Source organism: Sus scrofa, chromosome 2 (assembly GCF_054392235.1).
Source record: "Sus scrofa isolate SSC_HxYL_T2T_F1_AM1 chromosome 2, Sscrofa_HxYL_maternal_Yorkshire_Landrace_v2.0, whole genome shotgun sequence".
In the NCBI taxonomy this organism is placed as follows: Eukaryota; Metazoa; Chordata; class Mammalia; order Artiodactyla; family Suidae; genus Sus; species Sus scrofa.
Window position 1 is genome coordinate 48,094,349 of NC_139384.1, and position 14,420 is coordinate 48,108,768.

Sequence of the window (14,420 nt, forward strand, 5' to 3'; positions counted from 1 at the left end):
TTCCTGTTGTGGCTCAGCGGTAACGAACCCAACTGGTATCCGTGAGGATGTGGGTTTGATCCCTGGCCCCCTTCAGTGGGCTAAGGATCTGGTGCTGGCTGTGAGCTGTGGTGTAGGTTGCAGATGTGGCTCAGATCCTGCGTTGCTGTGGTATATGTAGGCTGGCGGCTGTAGCTCTGTTTCGAGCCTTAGCTTGGGAACTTAGACGTGCTGCAGGTGTGGCCCTAAAAAGTCTCTCTCTCTATATGTATATACAAAAGTAGATTAGTGTAATATATACTCATCACATTACCCAGATTCAGTAGTTACCAAGGTTTTCCCACACCGTTTAATATGTTTCCTTCTGCTCTTTCCCTTTCCTCTCCTCTCTCTGCTCCTCACGTGTTTAGAGGACTCCTGATGAGAATCTCACTGTGCTCAGAAATGCCCTGTCGTTTGTTTATAACTCCCCAGGGGCACCTTGGGTCTAGCCTCCTGTCCTTTTTATATGCAAGCCTAGTGGACTTTAACCAGTGAGCTGGGTTTGCTGAGTTTCCCAGAATCTCCAGTAAATTACCCTGCCAGAGTGTGGACCAGGCACCACTTTGTGGCAGTGCTTGGGAACTGCACTTTCACCAGCAGCTTGGTGTCCGGAGACAGTGCCTTGTCATTCCTGCCCACTAAAGGTTGAAGTTGCGTCAGCTCAGTCCCTTTCCTCCCTGGACCCCTCCTTATCTTCCTTAAGGCAGCTTCTTTGAATGGGAAGAGAAGGAAATGGCAATTCTCTTAAGCCAGGTGGAGCTCCTGTTGTGCAACCTAGTGGCGTATATGTGGGACTGACATTCCCAGCTATCACTATTGTGTTATTAAGGACTTTGGACAGCTTTACTCAGACCAGATTTTATCAAGGAAATAGATCTCCCTATCTGCATGGGAGAGATTTCCTAATCTTAAACATTTCTCCATAACTCCCAACAACCTTAAAAGGACTTAGGTCCTTTTGCCTGTCTTTCCAACTGGAAGACATCTCAGCTTTTGAAAGGGGGCATTCCCTTTCTGGCTGAGATCCTTTTCCATTATGCTTTCCTGTGACTTCAAGAAAGCACATTACTTTCTCCACCCCAACCCTCATTCCCACTTTCCTTAGACTGAACTCTGGTTCACTGTCCTTTCCTGCCCTTGCCTTGAGCTGCTGCTGTCTTCCGCAGTGGAATACTGTCCTTGTTTTCCCCCACCCCGCCTTGCTTTATGTTTATAAGTGAAAGTACACACAGTTCCTATGTAGGACTGCAGTATTAACTGCTTACATTTTGTTGCGTTCTGAACAAGCATGGTATTGGAATTTCATGCTCTCTCTGTTCTTTGGTATGATTAATATTCCCCCCATTTCCCTTGCCCCAAATTATAGCACAATTACTAGATGTTGTATAAAAAGCAATGGGTTTTGTAAAAGTAGGGACCTTGTCCCTCTGATGCCTCATGAGTGATTGTTAAACAAAAGAATGAAACCAAGAGAATGAGCAATCAGCTGAAGGGTTTCAGGTAGTGAAAAATAGCACTGAATGGCGAACACAGTCACCCTGGAGGGCCCTGCCCAAACTGGAGGGCTTTGCAAACTATGTAAAGAAAGGGATGCATCCGCTAAGCAACTGGGAACCATTTACATGTTTTATAGAGAGAGGTATAATTTGTATATGTACAAAGAAGTGCACACATCTTAAATGTACAGCTTGATGAGTTTTTACATATGTATATACTGTGTTATTACTGCTCAGACCCAGAAGATATTTCCAGGTCCTGATGAAGAACTTTTATCCTGATTCACATTTTGGATACCAAGTCCAAGGTTGATCAGTGGTATGACTAGGATTGGAATTACAGTAGGTGTTCCTGGCATTAGCAAATCTTTTTTTTTTGGTCTTTTTGTCTTTTCTAGGGCCGCACCTTCGGCATATGGAGGTTCCCAGGCTAGGGGTCTAATCGGAACTGTAGCCACCGGCCTACGCCAGAGCCACAGCAACGTGGGATCCGGTTCCTAGTCTGATTCGTTAACCGCTGAGCCACGACAGGAACTCCAGCAAATCTTTTTACTTGAATAAAAATGCTAGTTCATACCATCTAACAGCATGGCAAAAACAATACACTGGTTATTATGGTTAACATTTATTAGTCATCAACATGTCTTGGCACTTTATATTCATTACTTTATTTTATTTGTTCCGTGAGGTTTTGTTACTGTCCTGTTTTACAGGTGCTGAAGGTTAGAGAGTTAAAGTAATTTGCCTCAAGTCCATCACTAAAAAGGAGCAGTTAGAAGTAAATCCAGGACTGTTCGTCACCAGAGATTGATCTTGTTGGTGATCTGCTGCCTCTAGTATCTGATACCCGAGTTTAAGTAGCAAAAATGTTATTTCTTTGTGGTAGGAGGTGACAGTTTTATCTTTGTTACCTGCACACAATGAATTTTTTTTTTTAAGGCATATTATGACCTGTAGCTTATTAGAATTATGAGAGGGAAAGGGATCTTTGGCTCTGTGACAGGCCCTGGAGTGATGTTTGTTAAGGTTTTTGTGAGGAAAGATGATGCTTTCCATCAGGATGGCTCTTTATTTTGTTTTATTTTTTTGTCTTTTTGCCTCTTCTAGGGCTGCACACGCGGCATATGGAGGTTCCCAGGCTAGAGGTCTAATCGGAGCTGTAGCCACCGGCCTACATCAGAGCCATAGCAACTCGGGGATCCGAGCCACGTCTTTGAGCTACACCACAGCTCATGGCAATGCTGGATCCTTAACCTACTGACCAAGGTCAGGGATCGAAGCTGCAACCTCATGGTTCCTAGTCAGATTCGTTAACCACTGCGCCACGATGGGAACTCCCAGGATGGCTCTTTAAAATCTACATGTAGCAAGGTTTCTTCATATTTCGAAAATAGGACACAACAAAGGTGAAATGTGGACCCAAATATCCAGAAATTTCAGCAATTAATTTGTCTCTAAAATTAATGAGTGGAATAAATGCATACCACTGTTAGCGGAATGACAAAATTCTTATAACATTAAGGTTATATTTTAAAGGCTAAAACATCCAAAGAAACAAGAAACTTCCACAGTCACAAAAAGGTAAAACGGTTATTTTAATGGCCCTCAAATTTGCTTAAACCAGCAATCCTTTATATATGTTATTTTCTTAATTTGGTGTCACAGTGGAAAAAACCCCTTTGCATTGAAAGAATTCTAGCTATTTTGCATGACTTGGACATTTGAAAAGATGTATTTAATATTTGTCCATTGTGTTTTTAGACAAATTGTGAGAGACATTTTGGCACATTTAGCCATAAACTGGGAGTAGTTGATAAAATTTAGGTTTTACAAGATGGATGCATGGCAAGAAATATTACTATGGAGAAATGCATTTCAGGAAGCTAATCTTTAAATAGCAAGCTTTATCCAGCTTTCTTGGTGAAAGACTGCTGTTTTATGTTGTTTAGAGTAGTGGGTACAAAGAATAATGTTGTCAGTTATATTTACTTTTGAAGAGGTGTGGGTGCCAGAGAGTCAGTTAAGGATTGTTTTGCTATCAGTTTATTTTAAAATGGGGATTGGGGAGTTCCCGTCGTGGCGCAGTGGTTAACGAATCCGACTAGGAACCATGAGGTTGCGGGTTCGGTCCCTGCCCTTGCTCAGTGGGTTAACGATCTGGCGTTGCTGTGAGCTGTGGTGTAGGTTGCAGACGCGGCTCGGATCCCGCGTTGCTGTGGCTCTGGCGTAGGCCGGTGGCTACAGCTCCGATTCGACCCCTAGCCTGGGAACCTCCATATGCCGCAGGGGCGGCCCAAGAAATAGCAAAAAAATAAAAAAAAAAAAATAAAATAAAATAAAATGGGGATTGGGTGGTGATGGAGATGGCTTTCTACTCAAAGCTGCTCCTTTTGCTAAATTTTTAAAAATAAACTTTAAGAAATCATACACTTAAATGAAACCATCAATAGGAAAATAGGATTATGGGTACCAAATTCTGTGATAAAGTTAATCCAAACATATAAATAAAAAAAGAAAGTGTCTTTCAAAAATAAAACAAAATATGTAACGTCATGGTAGCAAACAATCAGCATCGCCTCCTGCCCCCAAACCAGGAGTTTGTTTGCTGCTCTGTTCAGAGTGCTTACTTCTGAGTAGCTTTCTGGTGTTTGCACAAGTCCCTATGCAGGGGTTGTCACTTAAGAATGATGATGTGTCCCTGGAGCCAGCAGATCCAGCTGCCAGGAGCCCTTGTCTGAAAGAATGAACACCTTTGGTGCTGGTTCCTAGCATTAAGGTGCCCTCCTCCAAAGTCATCCCTCAGATTTTGCGTTGAGCTAGTGGCAAAATAGGCTTTGAGGAAGTCAGTCAAGAGGGAGAGAGCAGAGGAGATACGCAGAACAAAAGATGGGATGTCAGTGTCCTAGTTAGTGCTCTTCTGTGTGAGGGGGGAGATAAGTTGTCTTTCAGATTCTTGTTTCTATTTTCTTTTTAAAGCCTTTAAAGAAGATTGCAAAGTGTATTATATAAACATCAGGTGGTTCGCTAAGACGCTTCCCTTCTTACTCTGCTACCATAACTATCCCCTGGTGATGAGTTCCTAAGATAAAAGTTTGGAGGCTTTGCCAACAGAAGAAGGAAGAGAAGATGAAAAGCTAACAGATATATCAGTTGAAAAATAAGTTTGCGATCCATGCAGATGGAAAAAAAAATCCTGAAAAATAAAATCCTTCTTGTTTCCTTAAGAAAATAAACAAGTCAGCTGAAAGGGAACTAAGACAAGGGCATGAGAAGAGGGGAGAGAAGATGAGGCATTGAATTGTCCAGACTTCACGTTCTGTCACTTGTCTCAAACTACATTGTTGTAAGCACTGATGCCTGCCATGTGGTTGCAAATAGACCTGAATTATAGCTTACTGTGTTCTTCTAGTTTTTCTAGAACTTCAAGTCTAGAGTCTTAGGTGTATATAAATTAATTATTAAAAAAAAACCTGCACTGGGTCCTTTATAGTCTTTTTGCATATTTCAGATATGAAAATTCAGAGATATTTAATACCTTTCTCCACTTGGAAGCCACTCTGAATAGACTTCATTTAATGGGGAATTTTAATACAATGAAAATATTTTTGATGAATTCTGGATAAGTGGGATTTGATAAAGTAATTTTAAAATAAAGTTATTTTTCTTACAGTCCTATTTTGTAACGGATTATGATCCAACCATCGAGGATTCCTACACAAAGCAGTGTGTGATAGATGACCGGGCAGCCCGGCTAGATAGTAAGTAATCTTCCTTTATTTGATTGCTTACATATCATATTTTTAAAAGTAAGCTTTGACGTTTTGCTAGGTTGTTAAGTACTACAGTTGAGATGTTAGATAATCTTGAATATAAATCCGTCTCTTTTTGTTCATTTTGAATGATGAATCTACATATTAGGCAATTTTAATATTCCTCAGTAAGTGTAATGTAAAACAATAATTAGATTGAGCTTGTTCTGATAAAGTAGCCATGTCACTGAACTTGTTGAAGTTGTGTTTTTTGGGACATTTGGAAAAAACATGAGGTTTCAGCTCTCCTTACCTTTTGACGAAGGCTAAAATGGGTGAAGTAAATATAGAAAAGCTTCAATATTTGCTAACTTGCTTAGAGTTTATAGCATGAGGCCTTAGCAAATAGTGTTTTGTGCTTGACTAAACATTCCACCTCTCCACAAAAGAAAGCCTTGTTCTTTTACCTTGTATGATCCTTTTATTCACAGAGATCAAGAAATCCATTAGCACCTGCACATTCAGTATGGTATTTGGGGGTGGGGGGTGGACCAAAATTTCTTCCTTGAATTTATAAGTATCTTTTTCAGTCCTTTCCATGGAGGAGGTAAACATCCAGGTGACTTCAGAGGTTACCCGACTGTCTGCCTAGATGTATTTGATATTTTTAACGTTGTAATTGCTATGCTAATATATTCTAAATACAAAATTAGCCTACCCTGATGAAGATAACTCTGATGTTGTCTGCCATTAGAATGTATTCATCTTTGGCATTGAGAATCAAGTACTAAGAGGATTCTTAGTACTTGAAATTTTAAAAAATTAGGCTAAATGTGATATGCTCCAAAGGTCCCACATTAATTGGGCCTGCCCTTGTGAGGAAGCCATTTTTATAAAAGGAAAACATGCACCCAGTTACATTTTTTGTTTTTTCTTTAGTTCTGGATACAGCAGGACAAGAGGAGTTTGGAGCTATGCGAGAACAGTATATGAGAACTGGCGAGGGTTTCCTGTTGGTCTTTTCAGTCACAGATAGGGGCAGGTTGGTACCAATATTCAATTGTAGGTCTCCTGTTAATGTCTAGATCACTGTTTTATTGAATTTGCTTTCTTGTTTTTATAGAAAAAGGAAAAGTAGTAAAGTACTAAAAGGGGCATGGGACTTGCTGAATTCTGATACTTGATCAAACTGATTAATTTTTGTGTTTTTAGTTTTGAAGAAATCTATAAGTTTCAAAGACAGATTCTCAGAGTAAAGGATCGTGACGAGTTTCCAATGATTTTAATTGGTAATAAAGCAGATCTGGATCATCAAAGACAGGTGAGAAGGAATTTTGCTGTTGGGAAGCCAATTATTTGTAATCATGTAAGTGAACAGATATTTTTAATGAGAAGGTGCCATGATCAAAAATACTGCGCTGAGTGTGGTGCAATGGATTTTTCAGCCTCTATCCCACATCTCGAATACAGTTGTTTAACTTCTTAACTTTTGCTGGTATTTAGGTTCTATTTTATTTTTATATAACCTTGTGTTAATAGTCTTAAGATTTGGTTGGAAAAGTTCAAATCATCAGGAAAATTTGGTTGATAAACATCACTGAGGACAGCTTTCCATTGTGTAGTCAACTATTATTTAAAACGTAGTCTTTGATTTGTGTGCTCTATTTGTAAAACTTTGTTAAAAAACAAGTTTGAAACATGAACTTAAGAGAATATTGTTCTAAGATTTAGAAATGTTTACATGATGTAGAATAAATTTTACTGCCATGTCTCTTTCAAATCTGAGTTATTATGGATTTAAGCTGATTGATCTTTATTTCAAACCAGTATAAGCTGTTGGAAATAATTTAGGATATGACATTGCTCATGTCTGAAAACCTGGAGTAAACAGTCCATCTCTTTTTTAAAAAAATATGTGTACACACACACACACACACACTTGGAACTAATTCTTTCAGGGCTTCTGAATCTAATTATATTTCTTAACTACTGCCCAGTTGTTCTTCTCAGTCAACTTTGTACCAAAAGCTTTCCACTGCTCTTCTCAGTCCTCGGAGGTACTCAAAGCACTTTTAGATGTCACTGGATCTGAGAAATAAAGGCAGAGTAACTCTGCAGGGAACCAGGGGGGTTCTGGCCTTGTCCAACTCCAACCTTTATTCCACCCCCAAATGTTTCCTGCCCCGGTTTGTCTGAAACTTTTCCATGCTGGTAGTGCCAGTAAAGGACTAGGTGGCAGGCCTGGGGTGAGGTGGGAGTCTTTTCTAGGGTTGGTGGTGGCAGATGAAGGAGAACAGGGGAGTACACCCATCAGAACTCAACAGGTCATGTCATAATTAGCTTGGGGCAAGGGGTTATTTTTAAGTCCTCTGTATATGGAGGATTGCTGGTATTTGGAGTGTGGTTTCCAATTGCCTGCAGATATTAACATGTTGTGCCACTTTGGCTTTGTCTTATACTGCAGACTTAAGAATTTTTCATCTAAGTTATTTTCTTTTTTTAAGAGTAATAGATTCTCAGAGTAAAATAAGGACAAGGTCATAGGGAATGATAGCTTTTATATTTCCTTCACCTTAAAGATAGATAGCTCGGAATATTTCTCTGCTTTAAAACATATACACAGATGTCAGGTATGTACATGCTGCAGTTCCTGTCGTGGCTCAGCAGAAATGAATCTTACTAGTATCCATGAGATTTGATCCCTGGCTTCACTCAGTGGGTTAAGGCTCTGGCGTTGCTGTGGGCTGTGGTGTAGGCTGGCAGCTACAGTTCGGATTAGACCCATAGCCTGGAAACCTCCATATGCTGTGGTTATGGCCCTAAAAAGACAATAAATAAATAAAGTATGTACATGCTGAAAAGTTCAAATGTCTATCTATCTATGTCTATCTATCTAGGGGAAAAAAGCAAATGGCTAAAAACTATTTAATTTCTTGCTCATTCCTATAGATTCTCCTCTTTGAAGCATAGACACAAAGAAACATTTTGTTTCTCTCGAGCTTCATCTTCTCTCTTTTTTCTTTTCTTTTTTTTTTTTTTTTTTTTTTTTTGTTGTTGTTGTTGTTGTTGCTATTTCTTGGGCCGCTCCCGCGGCATATGGAGATTCCCAGGCTAGGGGTCGAATCGGAGCTGTAGCCACCGGCCTACGCCAGAGCCACAGCAACGCGGGATCCGAGCCGCGTCTGCGACCTACACCACAGCTCACGGCAACGCCGGATCGTCAACCCACTGAGCAAGGGCAGGGACCGAACCCGCAACCTCATGGTTCCTAGTCGGATTCGTTAACCACTGCGCCACGACGGGAACTCCTCTTTTTTTTTTTTTTTTCTTTTCTTTTTAATTGTTATTTTCCCAATACAATTTTTTTTCTACTGTACAGCATGGTGACCCAGTTAACACATACATGTACATATTCTATTTTCTGTCATTATCATGCTCCATCATAAGTGACTAGACATAGTTCCCAGTGCTACACAGCAGGATCTCATTGTTAATCCATTCCAAAGGCAATAGTCTGCATCTGTTAACCCCAAGCTCCCGATCCACCCTACTCCCTCCCCCTCCCCCTTGGCAACCACAGGTCTATTCTCCAAGTCCATGATTTTCTTTTCTCTGGAAAGGTTCATTTGTGCCGTATATTAGATTGCAGACGTAAGTGATATCGTATGGTATTTGTCTTTCTCTTTCTGACTTCACTCAGTATGAGAGTCTCTAGTTCCATCCATGTTGCTGCAGATGGCATCATTTTGTTCTTTTTATGGCTGAGTAGTATTCCATTGTGTATATATACCACATTTCATCTTCTCTTGTAGCTGTTCTCACTTAAAAGTCATGATCACTAGTTTTTTTTTTTTTTTGGTCTTTTTAGGGCCACACCCACAGCATATGGAAGTTCCCAGGCTAGAGGTCCAATCAGAGCTACAGCTGCTGGTCTATACCACAGTCACAGAAACCATAGGATCTGAGCTGCATCTGTGACCTGTACCACAGCTGACAGCAGCACTGGATCCTTAACCCACCAGGGACTGAACCCTCATGAGGGCTCGTTACCACTCAGCCACAATGGGAATTCCTACTTTCTCTCTCTCTTTTTTTTCACTTTCTCATTTTTAAGCTTACAACACTTTCTTCTCCTTCCTTACTCTCGGCTGATGATGATGAATAATAATTTCCTATTTCACTGAGAAATTTCTCCATGTCCACATGCACTAACCTAAGTACATGTGTGCCCCATCAGTTCCGCTTCTCTCCACTTACATGAATAAACTGAGCCTCTCTGACCAGCCTCTCTGGTAGGCACTGGAGCCCATCTGCCCCTCCTCAGCCTCTCACAGGCATCACCCCAGCAGTCGTTCCATCCAGGGGTTCCATTTCTCTCCTGGGTGATCATTCCTGTCAGCATGCGTCACATGCTTCAGTATTCTCATCTTTTTTTTTTGGTGGGGGGGGTCTTTTAGGGCTGCACCTTCGGCATATGGAGGTTCCCAGGCTAGGGGTCCAATTGGAGCTACAGCTGCCAGCCTACGCCAGAGCCACAGCAATGCCAGATCCGAGCCACATCTGCAACCTACGTCACAGCTCACGGCAACGCCAGATCCTTAACCCAGGGAGCAAGGCCAGGGATTGAACCCGCAGCCTCATGGTTCCTAGTCAGATTTGTTTCCGTTGCGCCACCACGGGAACTCCCGGTACTCTCATCTTTAAAAGAAAAAGTAACCATAGCAAAAACTCCTTAGATGTGTTATCTGCACTTGCTCTCCACTTCCTTTCCTTTCTTTTTCTTGCTGGCACTGACTTCAGGCATGCAGCCCTGGTCAAGGTCACCACTTACGCAGATGTCAGTAACATTGGACACAGTTGCTTATACTTTCCTTTTTGAAACACTTTGTTTACTTAGCTCTGGTTCACCGTTCCCTCCTCCCTTTGTTGTGCTTCCTTGTCTGTCTCAGGTGTCTTTGGGCTCAGGCACACTTTTCTCCAGGCCCTAGATATACAAAGACAAACATGCCTTAACCCTGCTAGCCTTTAGGCCATACGCTGTACTAAAAGTTTTTTACCTTTTAAAAGTCTCTTCAGGAGTTCCTGCTGTGGTGCAGAGGGTTAAGAATATGACTGTAGTGGCTTGGGTAACTGTGGAGGCCTGAGTTTCATCCTTGGCCTTGACACAGTGTGGGTTGAAGTATCTGGGAGTTGCCACAGCTGTGATGTACATGGGTACCTGCGGTTCAGATTCAGTCCCTGACTCAGGAACTTCCTTATGCCACAGGTATGGCTGAAAAAGAAGAAAAGGTTTCTTCAGAATTAAAGGTGCTGTTCTATAATGTCTTCTCACCCTTACTTGCTCTACCAATGAACCTAAAGAAGCCACAGGCATCCCATAAACATTTCGTCCCACAGTTTGGAAATGCTGACTTTTTGGTCATTTCTTTAAGTTCAGTAACCAATCTGGTTTCCTCTTAGTTGCTGACCAGTGTGGTCTTTTCTCCCTTTGTCTTAGGTATGATCTTTTGGACTTTCTCTGGTTTCTCTTACATAGCAAATGTCAGTTCCCCATGTTGTTTGTTTTTTAAAATATTTTTTAAATGTTGATTTACAGTGTTGTGCCAGTTTCTGCTGTACAGCAGAGTGACTCAGTCATACATAAATACACATTCTTTAAATACTATTTTCCACCATGGTCTATCCCAAGAGATTGGATATAGTTCCCTATGCTATACAGAAGGACCTTATTGTCTATGCATTCTAAATATAATAGTTTGCATCTATGAATCCCAAACTCCCCATCCATCCTGCTCCGTCCCCCCTTGGCAACCGCAAGTCTGTTTTCTATGTCTCTGAGTCTGTTTTGGTTTTGTAGATAGGTTCTTAAGTGCCGTATTTTATTCATTTATTTTCTTTCTTTTTTTTTTTTTGCTTTTTAGAGCCACACTTGTGGTCTATGGACGTTCCCAGGCTAGGGGGCAAATCAGCTACAGCTGCCGGCCTACACCACAGCCACAGCAACGAGGGACCTGAGCCGGGTCTGTGACCTACACCACAGCTCATGGCAATGCTGGATCCCTGACTCACTGAACGAGGCCAGAGATCAAACCCACATCCTCACGGATACTAGTTACTAGTTGGATTCGTTTCCGCTGAGCCACAACGGGAACTCCCTATGTGCCATATTCTAGATTCCACATATAAGTGATATCCTATGGTATTTGTCCTTCTCTTGCTGACTTAACTTCATTTAGTATGATAATCTCTAGTTGGATCCCATGTTCTTTGAAAGCCCAACCCTGGGCTTCAACTACCACTGCTCCCAAGATTCTGAACCCATCAGGGAGGGGAGATCAGCCAGAAGAGGCTTTGCCTTTTTTCTTTTGGCTTCTTCCAACCACCTCTTTATCCAATATTTATAGAACACTTTCTGGGCACTGATGACAAAGCAGAAGAAAAAATAAAGTCACTGAAATAAAAAGAGATCTGTGGAAGATGAATGGCGTTGTTACCATATACCTGGGCCCTTAGAGATACATTGATTATTTTATTTATCCTGTCAGAGGTGTAGGAAGAAAATATAGGTAAATGATTTGCTTGCCCTTGCTAAAATGTAAACATAGGTAAATATGACAGCATATCGATTCTGAAATTTAATATAGCAGTTGTGTGTTAGCTCGGACTGTGGACTCCATGGTAGCTCTGATTTCAAGTTCCTTGTCCTTGACTCAGGCTGGTCTAGAAATGGACTGTTTTTGCTTCTTTTGGGAACCCCCCACCCCTTTAATCTCTCCTGGCTTGCCTTAATTTTCCCTTTTTCTTTCCCCCTTGTTAGTTTTTTAGTTTCTAGGCCACCATTAATTTGAGAAAGGAGCCTGTTACATTACAATAATAGATGCCTAAGTGTACTAACACCTAGTCCTCTTTTCTGTTAGTACCTGGACTGCAGGGTGCTCCTGCAGCCTCCCAGGAAAAAGAACTCCCTCCCCGCAACACAGGGTAAGGGTCTTCTCTGGCCTTATTTGTGACTTGTCTGTATCCGAAAGGCTCTGAGCCACTGAATGTGAGTACCATGAAGGCTTCTCTCTTTTGACCACTAAGTTTTGTTCATGTTTTGTCCTTAGCACATAGAACAGGGATACACATACACCTAGTATACAGTTGCTGAATGGATGGACCAAAGCATCTGTGAATCAATATTTGGTATTAATATGGTGATTCTTTCTATGTAATAGATATTTTTGAAAAACAAGTTTTGCTTCTGTAAACTTAGGGATGTGTCGAGTTAATAAATAACCTAAGTGAGTATTGCAGATGTTGTGGTCTACTCCTATTAAACCCAGTTTGTTTAATAAAACTGCTCTCATCATTCCTATTTTGCTCTTCTTTATTTAGAAATATGTAGTACTAGATAAACTCATATTATTGTGGATTTCCACTAATATTCATTTGTACATTTTTTTTTTTTTTTTTTTCCTTTGGGTCTTCTTAGGGCTGTATCTGAAGCACATGGAGGTTCCCAGGCTAGGGGTTGAATCTGGAGCTGCAACTGCTGGCCTTCACCACAGCCACAGCAATGCCAGATCTAAGCCGCATCTGCAACCTGCATTGTAGTTCATGGCAACACCGAATCCATAACCCGCTGAACAAGGCCAGGGATCAAACCTGCATCCTCATGGATACTTGTTGGGTTCTTAACCCGCTGAGCCACAACGGGGATTTTTCATTTGTACTTTTGAACTGAGTCTCACTGGAGGTTTGCAAATGTAAATCAGAATTTCTTGCATCAGGTTCACCTTGGTTGTTTAAAACAAAAACTTTTCTGGGTAGCGCTCAGACCTACCAAACCAGAATATCAAGGCTTAGGATTTGGCATCTTTGTAAAATTCTCTGGATTGGGACACCTCTAGGAAACTTGTTTGAGTAGCTTTCAGTCTTCTTTTGATTTCTGTGTTCACAATGTTTTAGCTTTTTGTTCCATGCGATGTTTTTTCCTTTGGTGGTAGCAATGCTATTTCTGCTTCTCAGTTAAAAGTATGCTGCACCAGTGAGTTTCTGAGCAGCTTTGTATGTGGTTAGAGATTTCTTGACCAGAAATGTGTGTATGAACTTTGCTGACCTCGATTCCTGGAAGACAGTGATGTGAGAAAATGCTCTAAAAATAAATAAATGAAGCACATCAATAAACAGTCTTAGCAATGAGTGGGTTTTTTTTTTTTTTTTTTTTATCAGCTAGACCATTAATTCATTAGTTTTTCTTAATGGTAGAAAGATAGGTCATTCACTATTTCTCTCTGGCCAAATTACCTTATGTAGGAGGGTTAGGGTGAGATGGCTCTCTGAAGAATAGTTAAGCAGAACAAAAAGCAGAATTCTTAAGGACTATGTTTCTCTCCCTCAATCAAATTACTTTATATTAATAAAATAAGTAATAATTACTGAGATAGACACATCTCAAAATTTTATTTTCACTTTTCTTCCTATATGTTTTGTCTTTTACTTCAAGATGTCCTTACTTGGTCAGACTCTATTTCCTTAATATATGTTTGTTATGTAACTACTATATGCTCTTCAAGGCTCTGAGTGTACAAAGACAACTATACCTTGCAACCTTGCTACCAAAGGAGAAAACAAAACTAAAAATTGTGGTGTAGTGTATTGTGGTTTTTTGCTGTTCATTATAGGGCATTCCAGGACGCTGTTGTAAAGACAGCACTAAGGGGAAGTTTTTGATTTCTTGAGCCTTGAAGTATTGGTATGAAGCAGATTACGAGTGTAGAGATGGGAGAGAAGGAATGACACCCCAGGAAGAAGGAACAGACTTTTTGACAACACGAGGGTATTTTTGTAGGAAGGAATTTCAAGTCAGCTTAAGATAGGAATTGTCCTTTCTAAATTGGTGGCTCTGTGAAGCTTTCTTTCCTTACCTGGCTCTCTTACTGTTAATTGCTTGCTTGATTTGATTGATTTATATTTCATAGGCCTTGTGGTACATGTGCTGTTTTGAAGACAGGCAAGGTAAAATTTAAAATTCCATTAACTTGGATATATCAGTGCTGTGTAGGACCTGCCTGCCATTCTTTTGGAACTCAATAGGGTATATAGACTGTTATGAAGTAATTGTTAGATGTACATGCATTAATATAAGGGCCTAATGCAGTTTCATTGAAGC

General features: G+C 40.7%; 1 protein-coding gene across 3 annotated transcripts in view; it reads left to right on the forward strand.

Annotated features, from left to right (window-relative positions):
* Positions 1 to 14,420, forward strand: part of RRAS2 (RAS related 2) — a 71,198-nt gene that overhangs the window by 48,644 nt on the left and 8,134 nt on the right. For all 3 annotated transcript variants that reach the window (XM_021083303.2, XM_021083301.2, XM_021083302.2), the window contains exons 2-4: positions 5,188 to 5,275; positions 6,206 to 6,308; positions 6,479 to 6,587. In XM_021083303.2, the coding sequence (XP_020938962.1) occupies positions 5,188 to 5,275; positions 6,206 to 6,308; positions 6,479 to 6,587 (300 nt within the window). The remainder of the gene's footprint in view (positions 1 to 5,187; positions 5,276 to 6,205; positions 6,309 to 6,478; positions 6,588 to 14,420) is intronic.